Here is an 18,997-nt window from a genome sequence, read left to right on the forward strand (position 1 = left end):
CCCCCCCGCCCCTGTCCCAAGCCTTTGTTGCTTTAAGTGAATCTGTTACTTTGCAAACAGTCAAAAATTGCTCAGTGCCACTCAGATTCTGCTCTGCTATGATAAAAAAGGCTGTTAAAACTTTAACACCTGCTCAGTACAATCCCATTAGGGTTGTGTTTGTAATTATTTAACCACATGAAGTTACAGAATGTATTAAAATTTCTTACTGCGCTCAGACTGCTGCTTCAATTTACAGCTGGACAAAATCCTCGACTGCTTGTAAGGCGTCAGCCTCTGTTGTATGAGCAGTTGGATTTGAATCCCACATCCCCCAGTAGTCCCTGAATGGTTTGCCCAGAGCTTCTCCTAACATTTCTTATGGCACTGCATGCTGATAACTCAGCAGAGGTTACAGTCTTTTCACACTTGTGAAATTTCTCTAAGCAACCATAGCAGCCAGAGCCATGTTTTAAAGAAAAGAGAAAAAAAAAACCCAGTGTGGGTGACATGTGAGAGGTTTGTCCAAATGCTATTAGCTAATCCTTTTCAAACACTTCTTTGACCAGTGTTGCTCTAAGTAAAGGAATTGGCGAAAAAAAAAAAAAAAAAATTCCTGCTCAGATTTAGTATTTCAAGTAGATTTAGCCAGGAAGGGGAGCTCTCACTACATGTCTTAAAGTGGAGGAGGAGACTCTCTTTTCTTATCAGAGAAAGGTGTTTACTGCATTATCTGATATTTGGTCAGCAGGTGGTAGAAGGTTTCCTGGAGCTGTAGAGAGTGTTTGAATTTCATGTGACATGATCTATAACTGATTTTATGCACTGGGCAGAAGGAAGCAGAAAGAGATTTCATCTTGGCTACACAGAAACCTGTTCAGCTTCTCAGCCACTTAAGCCAACAGAAAGAAAGAGGCAAGTGGTGTCACAGAAGCATGTAATTTGGTTTTAGCAGGCACACATGCCACAATTTGCAGTGTCCAAGGAAGTTGGAAAGCTCTCAGCAAAGTGAAGGGAGCAGGCTATGACAAATTCAGGGGCAAAATTTTCTACTATGGTTGTGGGTGCAACAGATATTGTAAATCCAGTGGACTTTCAAGCAGTGAATTTCAGGAGTAGAAACTAAAAATATAGACCATACATTTCACTGCTTTTTAATGTCCTGTAAAACCCAAGATGTTGGTTATTTTACACAATAAATAATTCAATAAAATCACATATTTTTCAATGCTGTGGATTATCCCAGGGAAATCACAGCTGTTTTTTCTCCCAGAGTATGTATTTGTAGACTATTACAATAAACATTTAATTTGTAAAAAAGCAAATGAATTGGCATTCAAATTATAAAATAGGTTCATGCACTATAACTGAGTTAATACACTATAAGATATGGTATTGTACTGTTCTAAGCATCTTTTCAGGTACTCCCACATGCACGAGTAACCCCAGAAAAGCTCAACAGCAGTTACAACTTTGTAATCAACTATGGTCTTCCAGGGCTTGAAGAATCCTAGACCGAGAACTACATCAATAAATGTATAACTAGGTTCACTTGAACAATTCAAGTATCAGTCTTATAGCCCTAATAATGACCAAGTGACAATAGAAAATAACATTTTCCCACAATATACAGATTACCAGCTACAGAAAAATTATTAGGTCTTCTCAAAACAGCCATGTGTTTTAACATTAAAAGTTGCATTTTAGGATTATGAGAGAGAAGTTTATGCAGTTTCTGCCCACACTATACAATACATTATTAATAGCCTTTCTATTCATCAACAGTAATGACCAAAGCCTAAAACAAAACTAAAGATAATTAAATTTGTATCAGTCACAGAGGTAATGAATTGCAGTAGCTTTATAAAAGTGCATTTGTATTCAAGATTTATAAGGTACCATTCTATATGAGGATTATAAACACACATACGTACAAGCAGAGTTTATTTCAAAATTTCATTATGTTTGTAATGACTTTTATGGTAAGTTATAATCACTCTCTAATTCTAGCAGCAGTAAGAATTTAGTTTAAAACATATCAATCAAAACTGATCTTATTTTATTGACCTTGAAGTTTTTATGAATGTTGCAAGAAAGGTAATGAGCTTTCACACACATTATCAGAAGTGCTAGATTACAAAGTGGAAAAAAGAATGTGGTCTTAATCAAAACATGTAACCTTTGGACATGCTAAATTTAGCTCAAATAAAATCTGCAAGAGGTTGCCTTGGAAAATGTTGCTATAGCTGCAAGGACATATTTCTGACTATTGCTAGGGGAAAGGTAAGCTTTCAAATTGCAGTATGTATGCAACAAGTTTATGTGGTGCAAATTTATCTAGCCCTAAACTGAGGACACCAGAGTTCACATATTCATACCTTTGAGATGTAAAAAATACATTGTTTGGCCTGATTAGTCATCAGGTTCATTTAAAATTGTAGCTCAACAGCCTAAAGTTTATTGAATGATGGTTAAATTTTTAAATTGCCTCAATGCAAACAAACTCCTGGGGGAAACCCTGTTAAACAGTAAATATGTAATTCTTCCCTTCAGACTGAAACAATTACAAACTTTCAGCAGTATTTAAATTGTATATTAATCCAGGACTTTTCATTAATTTCCCTTCACATCACTGAGAAAATTAATATTTATTATATTAGATGTAATTTTAATTATGTAATTTGATTCCATGTAAAAGTAACTGAGATTGCTTAATAGTTTCTGATCATTTGATACGTACAAACCCTCAAATCTTTGTTCTTGTGTTTTACTCACGGAAGTCAGGATTTGTTTAGTGTGATGTACTGGCACTCCTTTTAACCAACACGTGCAGCAAAATGGGATAGCATTCTTTCAAGTTATTATGATTTTTTTTCACTTACATTTTGTTGTGCCTTGTCAATACAGAGAATGAAACTAGTTACCTGAAAACATTTTTTTTGTGCATGTACAACCATCACTAGGTTTATTTAGCTCTCGTTATCTAGAATTTTTTACTGTCACCCAACCCTGGCATATCAAACATCCTTTGAGAGATTCTTTACTGCTTTGAGTGCAGTTTTCATCCATGAGCACTCAGTGACGTCCAGTACCAGCTGACAATTTTAAAGAGTTTGTTTAAATGACTTTCCTAAGGCAGTTCAGTTGTTACAAGATGATTTATTAACAAAGCCTGGAATAGCTTTTTGTAATCCAGTCCCACAGCCATTGTATTAAAATACATTAATCCTCTTGAGAAATAATAATTTTTGATCTAAATTTTTTTTTCTTGTTAAACTTTCAGGAAATACAAAAGTAAGTATTATGTAAAGAATCAACAGAACCGTTCAGAAAAAGATTTTTGATAATCATTTTTGAAAAAGATGTCTACTCAAACTTTACAAAATAGCAACAGCTAGATTACCTTTGCAAGAATTGCTTCTTTTGTCAATAAGAATTTCTTCTGTGGCATGAACCATTTCTTCAAAGTCCACCTCTGTGGTTTTCTCTGTTACAGATGGGTAATTAGCTATCCCAGAGAACAGGGGCTTTTGCTCATCTTCAATGGAGGACACAAAAGAGGATGACCCACTTTTTTTCTCCTCAAAGTGTTTCTTAATAGATTGATAGTATCTGATGGTGTCCCCTGAGGGTTCAGGATCACTCTGGTCATTCTCTTTGAAATAATCTGTTAAATAGAAATAATTGTGTACAATAATACGCAGTTTATGAAATTGTGTTCTAGTTTGGTCTGAGGATGGAGATGATTATTATATTAGTTACAAAGTTCACTGTCTGTTTAGAATAAATTACTTTAAGGCCTTTTTGGATTCCTGTATCAGAGGAGATCTGTATTTCTTTTGAAGTCCTAGAAGACATTTGCATGTGTGTAGTAAGGACTTGTAGTCCCTAAACTGTAGCTCATTATGCAAAAAGTTGCTTATATCAAAACAGCAAAGGTTTTATCCAACACAGCCCGCCTGTTTACTCACTGTTTTTTCCAGGTAAGGATGAGATTTGAGAAAGCCTTATATTCCAGAGTTTTAAAAAAATAATTTATTATTTCATTCCCTCCTCTAATTTCTTGGGCATTTCTCACAGTCTTGACAGGCTAACAGTCATGGATGTCAGACTCAGTATCAGATCTACTCATTTAAGTTATGCCCCCATAAGAGCATCTTTGCTGATTATTTTTTTCCCAGAAAAGGCAAATGTGTTAATCAGCCACTCAACCTCAAAAGGTCTGGGCCCACCTAATTAGAGAGCCTATTTCTCTACGCTCATTACTGTCAAACCTATATTCAGGATTGATATGGTAGAGAGAATCCCTATTGGTACAAAAAGAAGGGAGTTCCTTGTTGGTCTGTGTGGGATCATCTCAAAACAGCTTTCCAAAGTAGCCTAAATTCCTTAGCCTTTAGAATAGAATTAATTGCAATTCTTTGAACATCCGATCTTTTGAATAAGAAAAGTACACAACATACTGTGATATATATGGTAGCAGAGTACCAATCAAGTTGAGAATGAATCTTTCATTAATCACATTCAAGGTCTGTAGTGAGGAACAGCAGATTCAGCCCTCTTAAGAAGTGGCAAATAGAACTAGATTTAAAGCAGATGCCTTTAAAAACACATTATAAAAATGAAATAGGATTCAAACATGAGAACGATCATTTATGAATACAGAGAATTCCTGATCTCTTTTCAGCATAAACTTGAAGCTAATTTCCAATTCAATATCTTGTTTTACCTATTTTTAACTGAAATGTCAAGATAATTCCAGTTCTGCTATTTATTTAAAACACATTTTAGCAGGGTAGTCTCAACAACATATAAATACTGTAACCAGTTTGCATTAACTTCCTGGGGAGACAGCATGATTTCCCATCTGCTTTGTGCTAATTACTAATCAACATAACTCTGGAATGTCTGTAGTCTTTACAGCCTACGGCAGTGGTTACTACAACATTTAGTATATTCCCTAGGTTTCTTCTCTGTTTTCTGGTCACTATAAGGAAATGAAACTGTGGCCTCATCTAATCCTCTTTATCTGCATATAAAGAGAATGCAATATCTGTACAGAGCACTCTGCAGGAGTCCAGACATCTGCGAGCAGTGAGGGCAGGTAATGGTAAACAAAATAAAACCAATACCAAAGCAGGCCTCCTGTGACTGTACCCTCTAGAGTCTCCAAGGGCAACTGACACAGCCCTGGACTGAAGTGACTTTATTTGGCTTCTGTTAAGCAGGATTATCAGCTATAAGTGATACCGGTGATACTCTGATACTGCGAAGGCATCAACACAAAGGCAAATGACTGGCAGTGTTAAAGCTCTTGGGGGATGCTCAGACCGGAGAGTCAAGTACCATGTTTTCTGCAATTCCATCTCCAAAATAGCACAGAAACAAAAGAAAGCTTCGTAAGAAAATTCTAATGTAGATGTCTCCCATGGCTTTTCTTGTGGGAAAATATGGTGAAATACATACTGTCATGCTACAGTAAATTGTATTAATTACTTACTGCTTGACTGACTTCAACCTGTGAAAAAGACCTTCTAATGAAGGCTTGAAATTGCCATTTTTTAGGGTAATTTTTTATGTTCATGGGATTCTGTGCACTAACGATAGCTGTAATGAGCACTCTGTGGAATACAAATCAATCAGTGGACTAATTTTAAGAGGAGGTCATTGAGACTCTAATGAAAAAAATTGTATAGCAGCTAAAGTATAGCAGACTACCCTATCTGTCATATTCATAGAATACTAAAATATCTAGAAACAAGAAGCCAGATTCTGCAAATAATTACACTGCTGTAAAACCAGGGTAATTCAATCGATATCCCTGCATTTAGTCTCCATCTATATCCAAACTACAGAACATATTCTTTTCCAAATGCTGTCCAGGTATAATGAACTCACTGACATTAGAAGGAAAGCAGAGATCTGTTGAATGTAGGATCCTGCCTATTGAAATCAGGGAAGATTTGTTCATCAGCTGATGTATTTAAAAATATGCATCTTTGGCTTTACTGCTGTTTCTTTATCTGCTAGACATCTGGCTACATTGAGAGCACTATTTTCTTTTTAAAAGACTCTTATTTGATTCTAAAGATTCTTCTACTTGGAGAATAATACTGTGATATTCTGCACTTAGAGTAAGAATTAAAATGGAAACCACATTTTTTATTTGGCTCTTCAGGACCTGATGATGGTGCAAGCTCTGTACCTCAGCTCAACAGCTTAGCAGTGCCTCCGTAGCTCAGTGGAAGTATGTTACAAAAAATATCTAGGTAGTGCTTTATTCAGAGTGTGAGTTTCTCCATTTTCTCCTTCCTTTTGTAATGAAGTCCAGTCGTTGGTTTGGAACGAATTTTCCAGAAGATAAGAGTTTTCTATCTGTGTATGTGTACGAATGGATAAGTTCACTTTCTATCACAAAGATTTCAAAAGGCTTCTCTTCTCCTTTCTCTTCTGTTTCCAAGAGAAATATAATCATTAAAAAAAACTCTGCGTCCAAGTGCTTCCTCCTTCCTTTTCCAGTAAGACAAGTTTCACTCTCTAATTCTGGTTGCTAGAAACTATGTTTTGCTGAAGATGATTATTTTGTAGCTTCCTGCTTTATCAAACATGTACAAACATCATTTGCACTCTTTATGGGACTCATTTTAGCCTGTTATGCATTTTGGGTGCCTGCCAAGTTTACAGGCAATGTCCTCTGACATTTGCTGTCTGGAAATTCCAAAATCTTCATAGTGATTATTAGAAGGTTTGTGCCCTGCTTTTCACACTTGCACTGGCAAAGGAAGGGAAGAAATGGGGTTGTCATGAAGGCAATGAAATATAGCTATGACATAGACTCACAGAAATACTGCATAAAATCCAGCTAGGAGGGATGGTTACCAGAGATCAAACAAGTTTCTTTTGTGTGCCATGGTCAGCCTGTAGTATTGAAGTTTTGCATTATTCAGACAGTAGCAGTCTGCATAATCTAGACATATTTTCTCTTAACATATTAGTTTGCTGCAAACAATATTGGTGAAAGTGTCAGTAATATATTACATGTAGAGCAGCATTGTTTAATATTACTGTAATTCCATTAACTGGAATTTGTCATGCTTAATCAGGCTAGCTGTGTAGCCTAGTGTTTCAGAAGGTGGCAAACTTTTACTCCCTTTTTCAGCCATCCAATAAAAATTCCCGTAATATGCCTAGACAAATTCAATTTTGTGCAGGAAATGAGGTGAATGACTTCCTCATGCCAGCAGCAAGCAATTTATATCCCAAACCATAAAACAGATAATCCTTATCATTAATATGATCTGCATAACAATAAATCTATTCAGCAGACATGACATCTTCCCTTTCCTTTGAAAAAACCTACCATATTATTTTATGCTACACCAATTATGTCCCCTTGGTAAGAAGAAATGCATACTGTGTCTTGGAATGAGGGTTGGTTGATGGCTCAAAAGATCTGCAGACCTTCAGATTCCCAGCAAGTATTTTGGTTCAAGTGTTATAAGCTCTTTCTTATATGATATGCACAAATATTCCTGTGGTGGTCAATCTGTCTTTCCTACATATGAGCAAAATATTTGCTAGTCATCGTGACTATTTGTCATCTTTTCTTTAAATTAAAAATGTCAGTTACCTTGTAAAGGAACAGAAAAATGCCCTATGTGCCCACCCGTTCACCATGGTCAGCAAATATTTGGAATGAAAAGTCAGTGACCAAGCATTTCAGATAGTATGTTAAATACAATACCACAAACAGGGTTGAAAAAGTGTAATCTCAAAATCTCAAAGATGTCAAAAAATCAAAAGCTGTTGATGCATAATTTGAACACTGATGTTCAAACCATGCCTATGTTTTCCACCGTATAGATTAGTAGCAGCATAAAATCAGTCAGGGAAAATGGTAATCCTAATTTCTGAAGTCAGTGTTTTTCATTTGCTGGTTTAAGAACAATATAACCATTACATAATATCTATGTAATATCAAAAATTACTGGTACTGTGGAGCAGGACTAATATATAATGAGGGGTGGTTCCAGAGAAGTCTACTCAAGTTGTATGCAGGCTAAACAACTCTATGGAATGCCAGTCAGGGACTTTAGGATTATTAAACTCCTAATAAAAATGTTCCTATTTCCTTTTCCTTGCTGTTTGCTTCATACTTAGTTGAATGTGACTGGCATGGAGTACGTTGCCAAATACAAATGAGTGCTTTCTGATAGACTAGGTAATGGAAGAATATCAAAAAGGAGGAAGCTGACTGCTTGTAAACATGAAAATAAAAAACAACCCAGCATCTAGTAATTCAGTAGATAACTGTTGCTATGGTGAAGATACATGTTTTTACCATATTTTTCCTATACCCAAGAATAAAAAAAAAGTTAAAGTAATTTGTATTCCTTTAAGATATATTATTATAACAATGAAATCCACAGGCAAGATGTCTGACACTTTGACTCCTGTTGCCATCCTTTCTTTAACTTGGGTCTTTCATGTTGAGTTTCTTAACCCAATCTGCAATTAATATTTTTACTTGAAATATGTTTGTACAGGACCTTCCAATGATTGACTTCAGAATGTATTTTTAATTCACAACTTCTATTAATTCTTTATTGCTTAATTTTAGTGAATTTAAAATCTCCAGAGAGAAAATGTACTGATTTGCAAACAGTCTTACGGGAAACAGTATGAAGAACTTTAGTGGATTTATTTTCCAATGGGAGAAGGACATGATCCCTGCAATCTTTACAAATACATGACAAGAAATAGATAAAATTCTGAACTTCATTTTGTGTGCAACGTTTGAAATGAGAGCTACTCCACCTTTGCTACCAGAAAATTTGTATGAAAACTGTTTTTAGCCTTGTCTATAGAGATATTTAACCCTTCTCAGACATCAGAATTCACTTAAACAAACCTAAGACATTTATAAATCTTGAATCTTAGTGCTTGTGCTCTTGTCTCTCAGAATCAACCTGGCCTACACTCAGTGTCAGAGTCCTGACACTGCATATTGTGACATCTGGATGTTTGTCAAAACCAGCCTCAACTCATGTCCTGATAAGGAAATGTTCCTTGAAAGGTCATCTGAATGTCCATTCCAGAAGATAACAACTTGAAGAAAGCACTCTACCATTTTTCATTCAAAGAGAAGTTTGTCCATTGTCAGGACAGTCTTCTATTGCCATCATGATCATCTCAGCTCATGACTGATGATCAGGAAAACCAAGAAGTGTTGTGTGCATATACATTTTTGAGTGCCCTCTGAAAGCATAACTGGCTCCAACATCTGCACATTACCAATACATCCCTGAGGACAAAATGCTATAGAAAAAAGCAAAAACTTTTAAGGAAAGTTTAATCAAGTCCTTATAACTAATAACTTGAGGTGATAAGAAAACATAAATTAGTATCTCTAGAGGATTTTCTTGTGCCTTGGTGAAACATCATTTCATTGATGATTATAGCACTGTTCAAGTTAACAAAATATCTAATAATTAGTACTAGAAAAGTTACCTACTTTACGGATGGGTTTTAATGCACGAAAACTGTATGGAAAAATCACAAATTTAGTGTGCATGAAAAAAGTAGTTTGAAAGCTGTGCAAAATGTCTATTGGATAGCTCGAGAAGTTCAGATCTAAATATTTTCCAAATCATCTCAGCTGAAAAAATAGAAATTGATATGATCAGGAGAAGTAGTTGGTCCTAAAGCTCTGAAAACAATCTGTACTGTTAAAATCTGCAGTGCACTTTGTATAGTAAGAGTGTTTGAACAGGAAATGTATTTATATATCACATATAATATAGGAATAATGCTTAGTACAGTGAGAGAATTAACATAAAGGCTGCCTTTCACGTACACTTTATTTGCTTTTGTTAAACTAAATAATCACATAGTATTCTGATGGTTAGTTGCACTAGAATTCACTTTTAAAAGTGGAAAGTTACCTTTGCAGCTTTTTAGTTATAATTAGAGGAAGTAGTAAAGCACGCAGTGCCTACTCAGTAATAAAGATATTTCTTCACATTAGAGGACCACGGGATTATAAATTTTAGAAATAAAAAAGACCAATGTAATGAACTCTGAAGTCATCACATAGTCATTAATAATTTAATTTAGCAACAGTACCAGATTTTTATGGTAAGATGAGGACTGGCTACATTACTACAATTTTTCCTTGTGTGAACATCATATACAGTTATGCCCTTCTACAGCATAATATCCAGCAGAACTTAGGTGAAACAAAGAACAAGTGAAAATAGATTCTTTCCATCAGAGATTTTTTGGCTTAAGAATAATCTTTTGAAACAGATACAGTTATATCAAAGCTTGGCCATTTTCAGAACATAGTAGAGACAAGAGTTCTTAAAAGTGCACACACATTTCTTGAGACATTTCTTAAGCTAGTAGAAGGAATTTATCTAAAGTTTCAGCAGGCACAGGGATTTGTGTATCTATAAGTCCTTGTTCAGCACCTTGGTATAGTAGATATCTGTAGACCTGTCAGACCTCAAAATTTCAAACAATGCCAAAGACTTACAATGGCTCCTGAAACCTGGGGTGTGGAAATCCTTATATTCTTCAGCACACATTTGTTTTCCTCCTTCTTCCTCACTTCTACTCATTATGTTTCCGTTCAAATTTCCCACCCATCTTTAGGACCCCCTGCTTATAAACTAGACTGTCAGATATGTGTGTGGTATTTGACTAACACCAAGGAAAGCCAATGTCTGTCTAGAAACTGATGCAGGAAGATTTCTGTTCCTAGGAAAAGTAGGTTACTGGTGGTATTTTAGGAAAGTTAAAACATTTTCTCCTCTCAATAGTAAAAGGTTTAAAGTTCTTATTTTTCTGGCTGTTTTTAACGACAGAAGATTTCTTTAATTCCAATTTCATTCATAATTTGAGAGCTCCTAAGTCTTCACTGGGGAACCTAAAGATACAAACTAGTGAAATTCCATCGTTATGGCAGGTCCTGGCGATTTTACTGAAAGGTTCCAGTAGGTTGGATAGTGATGGTGGAGGAAATGAACTGTACTGGAGAAAGCTGTTTGAATTACTGTTGTGTCTCAGTCCTGCTTGTGAGAGTTTGTTAAGTTAATGTGTCCTTTGCTGTGTTTTGTCTCTGAACTATTTCAGGACAAGAATGGGAGAGAGGAGGGACAGGGTGTGTTTCCCCGTTCTCTTACTGGTTCACCTCATACTTTCAGGCAGGAGAATCGGTTCCTGAAAGATTTCCTGTCTTCTATATTGCCAGCCATGGCCTCTGGATGCCTTGTGTAATAAAGCTATGTCAATATGGTTTGGCTTCTTAGCCTGGATAGTACCTACAAGCACTGCACACTTAAGGTAGCTATACTAATCAAGATTCAGTTAGAACGTTATTAGAGCTCTGGCTTCTGTGCTTACTTTGAGAATAGATCAGTAGATACTTTTGGAAAAGTCTAGTCAAGAAGCATAGCTCTTGAAATTAAAATTAAGTTCTAGATAAGTTTACTTAGTTAACAATATGCTAAAAATGAAACACTCCAAAATGCACTTTATATCCCACGTGATTGTTAGTCTGTGTCAATATGGACGAGTGCATGCAGTAATTGTATAACAAGATTTCGCAAGAACTTCCTTTTGTGGCCTGTTAAAATCACATCCATGGATATAAAAATTCCTTGTTATGAGTTCCCTGGGCCAGCTGACAAAAGTAAAAATTAAGTATTGCTAGCTACCTGAATCCCCGGTTACTAATTTAACAATATAACTCCATTGGAGTTCTCATCCTCTCAGCTAGAGTCTATGGGATGATGTTCTTGTCTTTGGATCACAGCTAAAAATCCAGAATAAGGATTTACTTCAGCAAGGCCATCATTACATTCTCATTTATTATGTCCATGCTGGTTTATTTAGCCAGTATTTTAATTACTCTGGATGTGATGGAAAGTTTTTATATGCCCTGTCAAAAGAACAAAGGGTGGCTATCATTTGGCTATGTAACAAGTGTGGTTTTAGCCCCAAATCAGTTTTCTCCTTGGAAAGGATTTCATACCTGATTGCTTGTAGGGCTTCAGGAAAATTATGTGTGAGTGCCCAGAACAGGTCCAGAATTTTGACAGCCTTCGGCTAAGGGTTACATGAATTAAAGTCAAATGCAAGGAATATCTTTTAAAGACAATAATTGGACACTGGAACAGTCCCAAGGAGGTTAAGATTTTAGAGCCAACATTAACAAAAAGTTAAACAAGATGCTACCAAAAGTAATAGTGCTTGAACTCCAGAAAAGTCTTTTCAAAGTCTCAAGTTTTCAAGCTCTCAGTGAGCTTACTCATGCTCTGCCTGTAACTTTTGCATTTTTCGCCTGTATGTTTGGATTTCATATTGATTTAACCAACTCTAGTGATGCCCCATGCAGCATGGGATAATAGATCTGCACTCAGAACTAGCAGAGCAAAAGAAACTTCTTGCCCCTATGTATTTCCCTTGAAATTAGCTAACTCCCAGAGAACTACTAGAGGAAAATGAGAAATGGGCAAGAAAGGATTGTATTCTGCACTGCTAAAAGAGACAACTGAATGTAGATGGAGCAGCCGGTTGTCACTCAGTTTTCACCAGGAGTCTAACTTGCCAACCCAGCTGAGAGCTTTGTTTGGAACTGCCAGGCAGGAATATTGCTTATTTTAAGCAGCCATGGAGTGAGATTCTTGGCTGACTGTCAAGCATCTATGGCAGCTGGCTAAGGCTACACCTGCACCTGTGCAAGGAATATCATCCATTATTCTGAAAGACCTGCAACAAATTTCTTTTGCGTGAGAGCAAGAATAAGCAAAATGTAGTGTGTGTGTTAATTTTTACAGGGGACCTCTTGTGCTATTGCAGTCCTTTCTGGATACCAGAGAACAAGCTGGTCCCTCAAGTAGCCTTGTACTGTTTAAAATCACATTATGACAGAGCCCGATGTACTAGCTAAGATCAATTTTTGCAGACACAGTTAAAAAATGGTGGAAATATGTATAGGTGGAGTGAGAAGGTCTTGCGTGGATTTGGAAAAGTAGTGGTACTAACTGTAGGTGCATAAAAGAGCTGCATTGATTTTGTTTAACCACTGATAAAACTTGTGCAGGAAAAGTTACCATGGCAACAAGGTCCAAAACACGCTAGCATGAACTAGAGGCTGAGATAACACAATCCCATTTTTAGCACTCCAAAAAGGAGAAAATCACTGATGATCACACTAAAGATGGAAACAATACCATTTCAAGCTGCATAATATGCTATTAGGTCAACAGCTGAAAGCAAAGAATGCCAGTAAGAATACTATTTCATGAACACCCTCTTCCCCCTGCAATAGTGACAAATCAATAAGAATTTAGTGAGATGTGAAATATCAAAATATAAAAGTGAGAATGTTGGGTGTCTCCTGTTCAAAGTATAGTTCTGAAATCAAAATAAGGTTGTTAAAAGTCATCATACAACACATATTTTTTGTCTGTAAGAGTACTGTGACCTGAAATGCATTTGCCAGCTGTGTGTCCAGAAACTCTGTCTTTTCTACTCCAGTTCTTCTGAGGCACTCTGCAGGATCATCCCCAAATATTTATCATTATAGACTAACTATGCTGGATCAAAATATGACGTCACTCCCTTCAGTTGGTGACTGGTCACCAGTGCTGTTCCCCAGGGCTCAGTTTTGGGGCCAGTTCTGTTTAACATCTTCATTGATGATTTGGATGAGGGGATCAAGTGCACCCTCAGTAAGTTTGCAGACGACACCAAGCTAGGTGGGAGTGTTGATCTGCTTGAGGGTAGGAAGGCTCTACAGAGGGATCTGGACAGGCTGGATCGATGGGCCGAGACCAACTGTATGAGGTTCAACAAGGCCAAGTGCTGGGTCCTGTACTTTCGTCACAACAACCCCAAGCAACACTAAAGGCTTGGGGAAGAGTGGCTGGAAAGCTGTCTGGCAGAGAAAGATCTGGGGGTGTTGGTTGACAGTGGCCTGAACATGGGCCAGCAGTGTGCCCAGGTAGCCAAGAAGGCCAACAGCATCCTGGCCTGTATCAGAAATAGCGTGGCCAGCAGGACTAGGGAAGTGATCATCCCTTTGTACTCTGCGCTGGTGAGGCCGCACCTCAAATACTGTGTTCAGTTTTGGGTGCCTCACTACAAGAAGGACATTGAGCTGCTGGAGTGTGTGCAGAGAAGGGCAACAAAGCTGGTGATGGGCCTGGAGAAAAAGTCTTACGAGGAGCAGCTGAGGGACCTGGGGCTGCTTAGCCTGGAGAAAAGCAGGCTGAGGGGAGACCTGATTGCGCTCTACAACTACCTGAAAGAAGGTTGTAGCGAGGTGGGGGTTGGTCTCTTCTCCCTGGTAACTAGCGATAGGACAAGAGGAAACGGTCTCAAGTTGTGCTGGGGGAGGTTCAGGTTGGATATTAGGAAGAACTTCTTCACTGTAAGAGTCGTTAAGCATTGGAATGGGCTCCCCAGGGAGGTGGTGGAGTCACCATCCCTGGAGGTGTTCAAAAAACATTTAGATGTGGTGCTTTGAGACATGGTTTAGCGGGTATACGGTTGGACCTGATGAACTTTGAGGTCTCTTCCAACCATAATGATCCTATGATTCTATGATTCTATATGCAGTTGAAATCAATAGAATATTACTTTACAAGCCAGTAGTTACCTCTAGTACTCTACAGCCTCATATAGGACGTAGGATGGGCCACAGAAAGGTGACATTGAAAGTCTACGGCTACAAGATGTCTGTCTATGGCAACATATAGAGAACCTGAACAGGGACCAGAGAGGAGCAGTAAGCCAGTGGGACAAAAGTATACTCAGCTCTTGGCAAAGGACTCTTACGATTGTATCTTCTCCTCAGATAGACTTCCAGTGTACCACACTTCTGACTCAGTCATTAACAGATACTATACAGTCGTTACCAGGACTAAAGAGCTTGTTGCCAGTCTTGTCTCTTCTTCCCCAATGGCGCAAGTTTGGTTTTTTTTCAAAGACAAAACGGTGAGAAATTATATTCTTTCAAAAGTAATGCAAATAAATGTCTCTAAGAGGATGTTCAGTGTAATCTGCTGGGTAAGAACCATAAAAGCCTAGGGGTCTTTGTACCATATTGACACCTGAGGAGCCTATTTGTAATTCTGCAGCAGGCACAACATGAAAGATCACTTCCATCTTGTCTAGGTGGCAGCATATGTTTTCTCATAAGAAATGTGAAGGTTATTCAGGCAAAGTGCCTCTGTCAACAGATTCTTTGTGAAGAGCAGATTGAATATTTCATGGGGACATTTTCCTGACAGATTTGTTGTCAGTCTTGGCTTCCTGCCCTAAAGACGCTTCTTTTATCGAACGGCAATGTCATTGTTCTCAGTAGCCACACTCTGGATTAAAGTATTCCTTCATTGAGCATTATACCTGCTATGTGTGTTTAAAGTGTTCCCATTTATTATCAGCTACTCTGAAACTCTATAAATTGGTATTACGCTGCATTTGGGATTGGAGTTTTACTGTGGAGTGTGAAAGATAGGCATACCCAAACCAGTAATTTGTCAGACAAATGACTGAACCATAAAAGTGTAACGTTATGCAAGGAACTGTGCTTTTGCTACATGAAAATGAAAATCTTGTGAGAATCAGTTTAGCTGTCTTCATGACTGTTGTTGTCTGACCACAGCTACTGTCTACAGTTTCTAGTATTTAGCAGTACTGAACACTAGTAACATAGTTTAATATTTAACTGAATTTTCCTTCATTAGGATTACTCCCAAAAGCCTCTAAGACAGCCAGGTGAACATGAGCCGGCAGTGTGCCCAGGCGGCCAAGAAGGCCAACAGCATCCTGGCCTGTATCAGAAATAGTGTGGCCAGCAGGACTAGGGAAGTGATCATCCCTTTGTACTCTGCACTGGTGAGGCCGCACCTCAAATACTGTTTTCAGTTTTGGGTGCCTCGCTACAAGAAGGACATTGAGCTGCTGGAGTGTGTGCAGAGAAGAGCAACAAAGCTGGTGATGGGCCTGGAGAAAAAGTCTTACGAGGAGCTGCTGAGGGAGCTGGGGTTGTTTAGCCTGGAGAAGAGGAGGCTGAGGGGAGACCTTATCGCCCTTTACAACTACCTGAAAGGAGGTGTAGCGAGGTGGGGGTTGGTCTCTTCTCCCCAGTAACTAGCAACAGGACAAGAGGAAACGGTCTCAAGTTGTGCTGGGGCAGGTTCAGGTTGGATATTAGGAAGAACTTCTTCACTGTAAGAGTCATTAGGCACTGGAACAGGCTCCCCAGGGAGGTGGTGGAGTCACCATCGCTGGAGGTGTTCAAAAAAAGTTTAGATGTGGCGCTTCAAGACATGGCTTAGTGGGTTTAGCGGGCATGGTGGCATCGGGTATACGGTTGGACCTGATGATCTTTGAGGTCTCTTCTAACCATAATGATTCTATGATTCTGAAATTAATGTAAGCACAGAAATGTTACCTGAACTCTTGCCAAGGCAATTTATACATTACCATATGAATCAACATTTGAATATGGTGAATCTACTGTGTCTTGAAAACAAAATATTTTAATTCCAAGAAACACTACCTAGTGTCAAGTTCAACAAAACACTTTGCTGAGGAAATAAAATCAATGTTGCTAATAAATAGTCCAATAGACTAGCTTCTCCAAACAGTTTAAAACATGGTATCTCAGAAAATGGATATTATTTAAGAGATAATTTACATATATGTATGTATATCTCAAAGGCAATAAGGTAGCTTAGTGTTTGAACAGCTCTGCACTGATAGGTGTGAAGTCATGGAAAGGTGAAATTGATATCCTGTAGTCATATATAACCATATAGGGGACAATGCACAGAGTATTTTTGCTGCTCAGCTGGATTCTCAAGAGCTGCTACAGTAACAGCCTACATGGGACCCTAATGTACCCAGCATTACCAAGTGAAATACCAATGAATAATGAAACAGTGCTGTCTAATGTAAGAAATGAAGTTAATTACCTTTCTCTATTTCACTTTGAAAGGACAATTTCCGTCTTCGTAGTTTGCAGTTATCTCCATCTGTATCATTAGTAGTTTGTGATCTTATTACGAGGTCAGACTTGATTAATGAAATATGAAACAAAATGACAAATTAGTCCTATCTAAAGAGAGCAGGTTTTCAATAAGTGATTGACTGTTAATCATGTTCAAGCTTTAAGAAAGGCAATATTACAGAAGTCAGTCTGCATCAACCTCTCCATCCCCAGCTAATGGTGTTGCTCAATGCTAACCTTAAAAAGTTCATGCAGATTGAGCAAAACCAACAATGTCACCACTTGATGGTGAAACAAAAGTATCCTGATCATAAGTTTACATGGAAAGACATGTGTCGATGGGTTATCAGCTTCCCAAACTTGCACAGAAGTGGTTTAAGTAATTGTTGAGAAATTAATGAAAAAAAATTAAATAACCTCTAACAGAGAATGTATAGTATTGCAAGAAGTAATGTGGCAACTGATTGTAATTAGATTTATATTTAACTACATGGTAACGATTATAAAGGTTACATTTTACAGCAATAAATATAAGGCTGACAAACACCAGACACTTTACCACTCATTGTTTTCTCTTTCCAGACCCTCCCTTCCTCTGTATCAGATTTAGTTTATTTAGATACTTATTTCCATAGCAGAACACAATGTTGTCTTTTTCTATCCATCTTATAGAAGATGGATGTGCTTTTTCGCCATAATGAATACATGATTCTTTCTACTTATTTAAAACTGAGAATTTTAAAAATAAGCAAATATAACACCAGTTACGCTTTTTGTGTACATACCCATGTCATTGGCTTCAGCCTACTTCCCTTCCCTGTGCTAGTGAGGTTTCCCATACCACTAAAGTAAGCAGATTTGCATGTGGGAGAAGGGCAGAGGGAAAGAAGTGGGAAGTGTTTACATCTTTCTCTATTCCCTTCGTTGTAAACCTGGTGAGTAAGGTCCTTCAGTGGTGGCCCACTGGCAGAATAACTGCAGGAAGAAAAAGGCACTTTTACATAAATAGGAGGACAGGAGCAGAAGTTGAGGCAGAAGCACCTATTATTCAGATAACAAATCTGGATCTACGTGATGTTTTGAAGATCAGAATGTGCTCATCACTTCTTTTGGGGGATGATTTTCTGGATTGCAATAGACAGTGGAAAGCAAGTGGAATTGCTAGCGAAAACTGTGATTTTGCAAGCTCAGAGGCATGGGTGAGCCTGTCCTCCCTTCCCTGTCTCTCTGAAGTCTAATGATTTTTTTTTTTGGTGGCTGGTACAGCAGTAACAAATAACAACTGAAAAATTTCTAAGGAACATGAGCAGTGAGGACTTTCTTTGTTTATTCTACATCACAACACAAAAGATGGAATTTTGTTTCATTTTTCTCAGATCCAAGCAAAAAAAATGGTAAAATGTTGATGACAATGTAAATGCAGGAAATAATTGCTCAGACTAAAAGCGTTAATGTGAATTTATCCTCAAGGAATTTTTGAAATATGTGGACTTTCAATTTTAACTTAAATTTGTCACTAGACTATAAAGTCATTGTATTGTATTGTATTTCACATGTAATTAATAATGACAACCTTTTCAATAAACACAAAAGGATGACTTTTAAAATAAAGAATAGAATTGGTCTTTTACTTTCAGAATGATCTTTTATCAAAAAAAAAGGTTCAGCCTAAAAAGAAGGGACATTTCTTGTCAGAAGTTATATTTGTTTTGATTTTTTAAACTAAAGGACCACATGTGATTAGCAAAGATGTCCCTATCATTTATAGCCCAAAACTTAGTGTTCTTTGTCTCCTTGTTTCTCAAAAGGCCTTTGAGGCCAAATTATTTTAGTTCCTTCTCACTGAACCTCTGTTTTTCCTTAAAAGTATAGTCAGAAACCTCAAAATGGCACTATCTCAGAAATAATGAAACGTAAACTAATCATTCTGTGGCCTGTGTAGTCCATGTTTGGTGGCCAGTGCTGGTGTACCCTGCAACTTTCTAGGGAAAG

At 37.5% G+C, this 18,997-nt stretch overlaps 1 protein-coding gene across 1 annotated transcript in view; it reads right to left on the reverse strand.

Annotated features, from left to right (window-relative positions):
• The window catches only part of KCNH7 (potassium voltage-gated channel, subfamily H (eag-related), member 7), a gene marked incomplete at its 5' end in the record, with an annotated part of 44,295 nt that overhangs the window by 7,775 nt on the left and 17,523 nt on the right, over positions 1-18,997 (reverse strand). Inside the window, 2 exons of the mRNA XM_009709306.1 lie at positions 3,383-3,646; positions 16,971-17,070. Coding sequence (XP_009707608.1) covers positions 3,383-3,646; positions 16,971-17,070 — 364 coding nt within the window. The remainder of the gene's footprint in view (positions 1-3,382; positions 3,647-16,970; positions 17,071-18,997) is intronic.

The sequence above is a fragment of the Cariama cristata genome, unplaced genomic scaffold, assembly GCF_000690535.1.
Source record: "Cariama cristata isolate BGI_N322 unplaced genomic scaffold, ASM69053v1 scaffold3341, whole genome shotgun sequence".
Lineage (NCBI taxonomy): Eukaryota > Metazoa > Chordata > Aves > Cariamiformes > Cariamidae > Cariama > Cariama cristata.